At 45.5% G+C, this 10390-nt stretch overlaps 1 protein-coding gene across 1 annotated transcript; it reads left to right on the top strand.

Annotated features, from left to right (window-relative positions):
- Positions 1-1317: 1317 nt before the first annotated feature.
- LOC119331727 (CASP-like protein 1E1) lies at positions 1318-4197 on the top strand. The gene is made up of 2 exons (XM_037604894.1): positions 1318-1727; positions 3622-4197. Exons 1-2 carry the CDS (start codon positions 1450-1452, stop codon positions 3950-3952), a joined length of 609 nt encoding a protein of 202 aa, XP_037460791.1. The 5' UTR covers positions 1318-1449; the 3' UTR covers positions 3953-4197.
- The last annotated feature ends 6193 nt before the right edge of the window (positions 4198-10390 follow it).

Here is a 10390-nt window from a genome sequence, read left to right as displayed (position 1 = left end):
TTAGCACATGTATTCTTGTACTCCAAGTCTCCTCATTTTGTATAGCTGAGGATATGACTTGCCCTGTGTACTATATATACTTGTGCATATGCACCTATCAATACATTGAGAGTTGCATCCTATTCTTCTACATGCCAGACACATAACAAAAAATTCAGCAACAAAAAGATCATAAGTTTGAAAATTTTGATGAGACATTGCTAAATCTTATCCCGATGAGTCACAACCCATGTGAAAGAGAGACCCATATACTCACACCAGCGCAACATGGGAGGCAACGAGAAAAACGGCCACCAGAGTGATGAGAAAACCGATAAATAACACCAGCACAACACAAGGCACATGCATGTGAACAAAACAAATTTACACGAAACAAATATGTTTGATCGTGTGGTGAACAATTTAGGTGTGACATAGCTAAAAATAATCTAGATAAGTATTAGCAAATCCGAAAATATAAAATAAAGATAAAGATATTTAAAATAAAAGTAAAAAACAAAACAAAAATCATGATGTAGAAAAAATAAAAAATAAAAAATAAAAAAAGAAATGAAAAAACTGAAGAAGACAAATAGAAAAGCGAAAAAAATCATTTGGATGTGTATGTGCTACTGACCCATTTGATGTATATTCACCATCCATAGATTTTTTTTTAAAAAAAGAAACAAACAACGTAAGCATGTAGCTTAGGAAACAGCACATCCCCTCGTTAGAAAAAAAAATACACCCAGTCCATGCAGAAGCTGAACAACTCGAAGGCCAACAATCACGAAAACGAAAACGTAGGATATGAGCACCGGATGACGCAAATCCTAAAGCCCAGCAAACAGAAAAACAAAAACGAAAAGCCCAGCAAGCACGTTGAAACAGGTACACATGCAACACACATGAATCTTGTCAAATAAATCATGTGGTAGACGAACTTAGAGTTCATGTAGATGTTAATTAGCAAATCTCAAAGCAAAAAACAAAAATCGTGGTGCTTGAATCCACTGGGTAGAAATGTAGATGTGAGGTACTATATTGCATCTACTCCCTTCATTCGGATTACTTGTCTCGGATATGAATTTATCTAGAATTAAAATACATCTAGATACATTCATTTCTGTGACAAATTCCGAATGGACGGAGTAGATGTGAAATAGCAATCCTGTTTGAATTAACCGAGACTTTGAGTAAATCTGAGCTAACTCCACTTATTGGGCGGCAAAAAATCCAGTCGACCTCAGTTCGTTACCCGTTAAGACGGTGAGCGGTAGCCATGCTCATCGCGGTGACCCCAACCTACTTCCAACCATAAGTATCGATCCCCGTCCAACGCATTCTTGCATAGAGCCAACCACGCCTAGGCTGCTCCTTCTCTCAGGTAGCGAGTCAGTGACGCACGCTCTCCGTGCCACACCACGACCGCACCGCTTAGCTACCCAAAAGACCGGCGTCCGTCCGGCAATGGAGTCGCGGGGGAAGCCCGGGTTCAGCGGCGCGGGCAGCCTGTCCGGCAGCCGGAGGAGCTACATGGGAGCGGCGGCGGCTGCGGCGCCCAGCAAGCCGGCGGTGGACGGGTGCGGCGTGGCGCTGCGCGTGTTCATCCTGGCGGCGACGCTGGTCGCCGCCGTGGTGATGGGCCTGGACCGGCAGACGGCCACCGTGCAGGTCACCATCGCCGACACGCTGCCGCCGCTGCAGGTCCCCGTCACGGCCAAGTGGTCCTACTCCTCCGCCTTCGTGTAAGCGCTCGCTCCCATACCTGATTCTTCCCTCTTCCTGGCCGCCAGCACTACATTTAGTCACACATTCACACCACACCATCGTTCTCCAGTGAACAGCTCTTCTAGATTTGTTTCTTCCCTGTGGGATTTCCTTCCGCTTCCTTTAATATGTTGTTTGTTCGGCGGATATCGATCGGACGTTCATGATGCAAGTACGTCCGCAGCAGTAGTACGTACACATTTGTACCTATCTGGCACAAAGATACAAGATCGACGCCGCGTACGTTTGCGAAATGGGCCAGCCAAGAAGCACATGCAGGCAACCGATTAAATGTTGTCATTTTCATTAATTAGGAAAGTTTGCTGCACTGGAGTAGCATTACTGTAGTCCAGTCAAGGCCAACAAATGCATGCCATTTCGGCCGAAAGCAGCTCTATACCTAGCAGCGTTTGCCGTTCCAGACACAGCAAATTTCAGTTTCATCAGTTAGGCAAAAGCGCTTCTACACTACACACTTTCACCGTCCCCTCCTTGTTTCCGTAAGAATTTCTCCGGGTGAGAGGGATCGACGGTCCGCAGGAGATGCAGTGTCGTGCGTGTCCGTCCAGCTGATTCCTACCGCTCACTGCTCGACCGAACCTTTAGTTTCCACGTGCAAACAAGACATTCTCTTTCTCCTACCTAGAAAGAACCTTTGCAGTGCACCGTAGACAAGGATGCCGCAACCAATTAATGGCTAACCTGAATGCTTCGCTCGAGGCCTAAGGGCCGATAGCTTTTGTGCCCATCAAGAACGCGGTGCAAGTAATGCCCACGTCGATCTTTCTGGTGGTGGTCGGGAAGAAATTGTAAGATGATTTCCGCTTTGTCCACGTCGTCCAGAAACGCATGAATCTTCAGCGGGCCGCGTACGTGGCTGGCTGGCTGGCCCGACCGATCGGCCGATCCGCGCGGCATTATTGCGGAAAGAGATGGATGGATAATCGGATGGGTGCATGCATTAAGCCCCAGCTCATCCGTCACATCCACGGTGGGGCAGACGTGCTCGTCCTGATGGATGTGCTCCGGCCCGAAGCTAGCAGCCGCCAAGCGATTCGGCCTTTTACAAAAGGCGGAGATATGTGCGATACGGATAGAGATTTCCGAAAGGATTGTCGTGATCATGCTTGTCGAGATCGATTCTTTTCGGCCAGAGACGTGTCCGCTTGTTTCAGAGTTCATGGAAATGAAACAGCAGCAGTATACATATGTGGTGTTTTTCTTTGGGTGTGTCTAGGGCACATCTAGATGTGCTCTAGTTATTACGCATCTAAGTGAGTGAATCATGCATAAAAGAGGAAAAGAAAAAAGAAAAAGAAAATATCCACACTAATTTCAATGTAAGATCAATGACATAGGACTTAGATGTGCAATACTTATGACACATCTAGATGTGTTTCAGCAAAACTGTTTTTCTTTTGTCGATAAAAGGGTTGCTTCATAGGCTAGGTTGACGTTGCTTAATTAGTACTCATGGATTAATTCCGGGAAGTTCAACTTTCTCTGCTGCTGATTATTAGAGATGTTGTTCGTACACATTGTGTGCAACTAATTTGAGCAGAACAGACATAGCTATTAAGGACCACTACAAAGGAATTTAAGCACGAAAATGACGTAGATCCCTGATACAGTACGCACATTCAACATCATGAACAGCTAGACGTCCGGACCGGACAGCGCACGTTCAGTACGTGTCATCACCTGCACCGCTCTACGCCCAGGGTGTACGTCGTAGCGTTCCAACTGTATGCACGGCGCTAACACTTGGGCAGCGACATTCGATATATTCTCCTTAAACTTTGTAATAATATTGTTATTGTGTGATGAACCATTGATCCAATGTTAACTAACCAGCAAACATTATATGTGCAGGTACTTCGTGGTGGCGAACGTGATGGCGTGCATCTTCTCGGCGGTGGCGCTGGCGGCATGCCGCAGCCGGAGCGCGGTGGTGCCGCTGATGGTCGGCGACCTGGTGGTGCAGGCGCTGCTGTTCTCGGCGGTGGGAGCGGCCGCGGAGTTCGGCATCCTGGGCGAGCGCGGCAACTCCCACGTGCGCTGGGGCAAGGTGTGCCACGTCTACAGCAGCTTCTGCGAGCGCGCCATGGCGGCCGTCATCGTCTCCCTCATCGCCGCCTTCGCCAACCTCGTCCACCTCATGTTCGCCATCCTAGACGTCCACAAAAACTCCACCTACTACTAGTAACTTAGCTCAGCTGCTGCTGATCCATCATGAACGCATCGGAGATGTCCGATCGATATGCATGCAGATGGTATACCTGATTTCCGTGTGAACTAACGGTCTCGGTCTTAGGCGCGTTGGTTTGATTTAATGGCGGGAGTTGTCGTGCCCATCCATTTTGGCACTGTAATGTTAGCTATTGATACAAATGTATGGAGGATTTTACTCTGAAGTATGAACTAATATCTACTCCTATGTATGGGTCATCTTTGGAGCTGATCTGGCATGAACTAATACTAGCTGAATGCCCGTGCGTTGCCACGGAATAACAAAAAAATACATTGATCAAATAATTGATGCATTTCGGAATTGTATGTCAAATGACAGGGGAGGAGAGAAAAATGATGTACTCCCTCCATAACTAGTACAAAGTTGAGTCATCTATTTTGGAACGAAGGGAGTATTTCAGATTCTATGTCAAACGTGATAGCATGTGGTATCCATCCATATAGCAGCACGATTCATTCTTCCGCTTCTTTTCGCCTCAACAGTATCGTGTCTCTTTTTTTGAGCATGACATAAAAACTCAGTGGTCTTTCGGTCAAGCATCTTTCTCATTGTCTCCTCCTCCCCCCGCCCCCTCCATTATGTTCATCTGTCCTTGCTCTAGCATTGTCATCATTTCGGAAGTCAGTAGTCTATATACTTGCTATGGATTGGGCACTTCTCTATAAACTGGTCTTCATGTATCACTGGAAATGAACAACGATGTGCCAAAAAATAGTATACAGGCACCAACTCCCCTTGTATGTCCTCACCGTTGGGGTTGGGCCTATGGATAATCAAGGTAAAAAAAAAAGCTTCAATAATGTGAAACAAGTTCATAGTTGATACTGGCTCCATCAATTATGATGTTATTTTATAAATTACAAATGCTGCAACATCCTATGATGACATTTTGTTGAATCAAGGGAAGTTTTGCTTCTTGATATACATCAACAAGTATGTCCATGAGTGGCAGGTCCAAGTCCCTCTATTGGTTGAGCCTCTACCAAAAAAGTGAGATGAGTACGAGATAAAAAAGAGGTGCACCAATATCTCATTGGAAGACTCTGTCTAGACAGTGCACATTCTAAGCTCTCCGCAGTCATACTTGCAGACTATTCTTATAAAAAAAATTAGTAAGGATGCAAAGATATGATAGAGCACTTCATCTACTAAATATAGTGTTGGCGAGTGACCTAATTCATTCAGAAGCTTAGATCAGTCGGTATGAGTGCAAATGAAACATAAATGAAGGTATTAGAGAAAACAAAATTCATTTTGAAAGTTCTTTATGCTACATAGATATACAGTAGGGAAAATGACAACAGCTATCGTTTACAAACCCTCCCAACAAAGTGAAATCAATAAAAACCAAAGGGATTCTTCTGTTTCACCAAAGATTTGTTTCATGCCTCACGCCAATCTTGCGTGCAAATAGAAAACTCCCTAAGCAAAAACCTGAATTTAGAGAGGGAGAGTACAAGCATTTACTGAAGTAGTGTTTGTTTTAAACTTGGCTATACAAGGAAAAAGTGAAAGCATCTAGCATTATAAACCCTTTTATTTAATTCAAATGTCCAATACAAAATAAGAACAAAGAGTTAGAAGTACATCGTTTACACAGTGGTGGAGGGGGCAAAGAGGCCTTTGATCTCATCAACACGAGAACCAAGCGTGAATTAAATCAGCAAGCGACCATTCAACCATCTGCGGTATCTCCATTACTAAGCTTCGTAGCATTTTAAAACAACTACAGCTGCCGGATTAAATTAGAACAGTACAGAGTAACTATCTGTTGCAACAATTTTGTACAAATAAAAGTATGCATGATTGACCTATTATTTTAGAAACAGTATGCTGAACTACTAATTGAGTAGTTGTAATGGACAAACTTTGATCTTTGCTTCTGTAGCTAGAAAGAATGCATATACATACCAATAATGTTACTCTCTCTATTCTGTGTGAAGTCGCAGCAGGAGTACATACATCAGTCGGAGCATGAGTAGATCAGACCATGGAGGGAGCCCCAATGCCCCTGGCTATGTACTGCAACATGATATGTACTTAAAACATGTGTAAACATAACACCAACTGGTTATGCAACCCTCAGATTTTGATCGCTCCTACAAAATTTGTTTAGATTGATAAAAATATATATTCCTGACGCTTCTTGAATTAGAATATACAGATGTTTCCAAATCAAAAAGGGCATGTGATTTTTAGGGAAAAGGTAGGCGTACACAACTTGCTATGTTATTCCAAATATTTTTCAGATATTCCGAACTCTGTGATATGCTTTTCAAAGAAAAATAATTAAAAAGATATTCCATAATGCACAACAGATTTCCAATCTCATAGAGAGAAGTATGTGGAGTGCATAACTCTTGAGGGAAATTAAATATTATTCAAGCTGCAATATACATGAAGAATGAAAATTTGGTCCATACTACTTGGAGGAAAAAAGAAGACGCTAAAATTTTGAATCTACAAAAACTCCATGCATTGTGTGACACTAAAAATGAGAAATAATAACGTATTGAGAACTCCCTGTAGACGGCGTGTAAAAAATCTGCTTGTGATCCTAAATCCTATTAACCAGCTAAGAACTATTCTAAATTGTTAAGCTCATACAACAATCTTCAAAACTTTCCCACTGCTTCTCCTTTGAATGGTTAGGTCTGAGTCCCGCAACGGAGCTTCCAATTTTTTTATTTCCGAGTTATTTTTCCCAGTTTTATTAATCCGGGTGGCTCTTTAGTATTGCTTTAAATTTGTAGTTATTGTTCTGTAACCAGTTATTACGATTAAGCTCATACCAAATGGCCCAACTCATGTCTTGTCACTCTTCAGAGGATAACCTGCAAGGAAGAACATTTCAGTAGATGAAGAAGAGAGTTCATGTTTTGATGGTCCGTATTCTTTGAATACCATAAAAACCTTGGAATCATAACTTAACACAATATATAGCATGACCATGAGAACACAATTTGTCACCATTCTATCTGTCAAACTTTTATGCCACACATTTAGATGCTGACATCTTTCTCCAAAGATAGTAGGTTCAAAAAGTATTTATTGGGACTCTTAGTATCTATTGGTAGTTCCTGCTTGTTTCTAAGTTTCAGCTTTACTATCATACAATATATTAGTAGGTGATTACAATGATTCATATGTTGTTTGATCAGTGCCACACAAATACCACAACACCAATTATTTAAAAGAATTGTATCCACTGTACAATCATGTTTGGACAACTTTAGCAATAAGAACATGTGTTGAACATGTAAAAAAACATATAGGTAAATTCTGAAATTCTAGTATAAGATTAGGTAACCTCGGACTAGATTTATTCAGGTATAAAATGGAAGACAATAAATGGGTATCCCCTTGTGAAACATAACATCATGGGAACAAACTTGCCTTGTGATAGAAGGAAATACTGACATGGTTACATAAAAAAAAGATAACAGAGGTGTACTTGTGTGTGTGTGTGTGTGTGTGTGTGTGAGAGAGAGAGAGAGAGAGAGAGGTCTTTCTCTCCACTCCTCCTTTCACTCCACCTTCATTCTTATGACCATGTGTGAGCCCTTTATCTTTAAAATCTTGTACTTCTACAGAATCCTTGGACCGTTGAAATTCAACCGGAGACCACCCAATCTGAAATGTTTAATGTATATAAGTAACAGGTTGCAGAACTAACAATAGGTTGATAACCACTCCTATATACGTATAACAAATATTGTGTATCACCAAAATATGTATCATTATCAATCGACATAAGCACACTACTGATCAAGCATATATACCTTTAGTGGAAAATTCAGTAATCAATCTAGTCCCCAAGTGCACAACATCAGAGAGCTGCAAAGATAATCAATCTCATCTATGTTCAAACTTCAACGAGATATGCAACACTCCCTAAAAACCGAGGTATTCAACACTACCTTTGAGAAGCAATTTCTCTGTTCATTCCTCGGTGAAGAACCAACCAGCCCACAACCGTCATTGGAGATAGGCAATTCCTCTACCCGTCAAACCCATTGCCACCCCAGAGAAAAAAGGTGGAACATCCAAGAGAAAAAAGCAGGGAAGAGGCCAGGCGTGGCTGCTATGCTCCCGCCAAATCAGCCGCACCAACCTGTCGTTCAATCCTTTCCCTGCCAAATCGGCCGCTGACGCTTGTTGTTGACACTGCTACTTTCTTCGCTTGTCTTGATCCCATCTCCTTCCGCCACCTCGCTGCTCCTCCTCCCATCACCGCAATCAGATCGGGAAAGACGAGAGAGAGGCAGCGGCGTCCGACGGGGTGAGAGAGAGATCGGAGAGGCGGCGGCGACGTCGCGTAGATGGCTTGCAGGGCGAGCGTGTCCGGACCGGGAAGGAGGTGAGAGCGAGACGCGATGGGTATGACCGTATGAGTGTGTTCGACATATCTACCGAAGATGGTAGCGGAGCGGCGGAGCCAGGCGATGGTGGTCGTCACCTTACTCCAGCAGATGCCTGGACGGCGAGATCCACTGACCCCATGACCGACCACGAACCGGAGGAGGGCCGGGGCGTGGTAGCAGGCGACCGCTGCTGCTAGCGGAGAGCAGGAGACCCAGCATGCACTCAACGAGCTCCCACGACGCCTGGCGGGGCGCGGCCGCGTGGGGATGGTGATGGCGGCGGTGGCTGCTCGAGGCTGCGCAAAGAGAGCGCCTCTTCATCGAGGGGATCAAATGCGAGGCTGCGGGCTCGTAGGGATCGTGGAAGGAGCGCATGCGTCGTGGGGCTCGCGTGGACAAAACGGTGTAGGATCGATCGTGGGAAAAAATGATCAGTTTTCGCGTACGTGGGCTGAGTGGCATGTTTTTTGGGCTGCTGCGATCGTGGCCCTCGCGTGACGCTGATGATTTTTCGTCAATCGCTGTCGTAGGCGGGAAGAAGGAGGTCGAACCATCACGACGTTCGATTCTCCTTTAATAGTAGAGATGTATGTATTGGTAACTTTGTGAGCTGATTTGGTCTATTATACCCGTGGTGTGAGAATGGCACGTAGTTGGCTTGTTGCGCCCATCAATTTCTCTATATCAAACTAAACACTGTCAATAAGCCACTCTACATCATAAAACTGCATCGCCCTACAATTTCAATGAATTACTCCAATTTCACGGCAACATGGCACATTACAATTTTAAGATTGTTTTGCATGCTTTAACATTAAGAACAACACCATAAATTCCATTATGTAAAAGGAGAACCAAAGATTTTATGCTTGTGCAAGTCTTGGCATTGGGCTTTATTTGTAGCTCACTGGGTGCCATGGTTTCTTCTCCAGGATGAACCGCATGTGATACTAGTAGACCTTAATTGTTTGGCATGAGCAGCACCATAACCACCCATGACACCACGAATGGGGTGATGGGAGAACATGACGACACGAGAGAGTGAGAAAATAGGCAAGCCGCGGTGACAGGGAGAGGTGCACGACACTCCTTGCAGTTCACTTCGTCAAGCCTCCCCCGTCGCGCCCTCAAACTGAATGTCTTTGCCCGCATGGGGTCATGCAGGTTGGGACGTTAGAGCATCTTCAATAGGCGCCGGTCACGCCGCGCGTAAAAAACACATATGCCGCGTGCGTATCGGCTAGTTTGGCGCGGCGCGTTGCGCCCGCTCCAGCAGCCGCGCTAAAACGCAGCGCGTGCGCCGCTTCAGCAGCGCGTAAAAAAACAGCGCGCGCTTATTCTAGGCTATTGGAAAATAGATAGATTGCATAGATTTTAACGATACAAAGGTATTTTACATCGGAAACATAGATTGCATAATAATTTAAAACAACAAACGATAAAACACGAGATAGATTGCATAAAAAAAACTAGTCTAAGTCGCTATCATCACTATCGTCATCCTCCTCGGCGGTGTCGTCCGAGGTATCCAGCCAGATGTCCAACCACCGATCATTATCCGGCGTGAAGAACGACTGCCCACCTGCTTCAACGAGATCGGACTGCGCGTGCGCCAATGCCTTGCGCCGACGCCTGTCCAACCGCGCCTCACGGCGCCTTCGCGTGTCCTCCTCGCGACGCCTTGCCCAGTAGGACTGCTCATAGGCGACGTCCTCCGGGTGGCGGCGCCGCCACTCCGCCATGACCCGCTCGTCCTCCTGGGCGACGAGGAGGCGGCACTGCCGCTCAGCGTGCTCCGCACGGTCTTGTGCCGTGTTCAGACGCCGCGGCGGGGCACGGTCGAGCGCTTGCTGGAGCGTGTAGACATTCTGGAAGTTCATCTGGCCGCGCGGCCGGCCTAGGCGCCACGCCGCCGCGTCGTACGCGCGGCCGGCCTCGCGCGCCGTCCCGTACGTGCCGAGGCCGAGCCGGAGATCGCCGGAGCATACCTCCGCGTAGTAGCCGCCGTTGGGGTGCAGGCGGACGC

This window comes from Triticum dicoccoides, chromosome 7A, assembly GCF_002162155.2.
Source record: "Triticum dicoccoides isolate Atlit2015 ecotype Zavitan chromosome 7A, WEW_v2.0, whole genome shotgun sequence".
Classification (NCBI taxonomy): domain Eukaryota; kingdom Viridiplantae; phylum Streptophyta; class Magnoliopsida; order Poales; family Poaceae; genus Triticum; species Triticum dicoccoides.
Note: the sequence above shows the minus strand (reverse complement) of the source record. Positions and strands in the feature narration are given on the sequence as shown.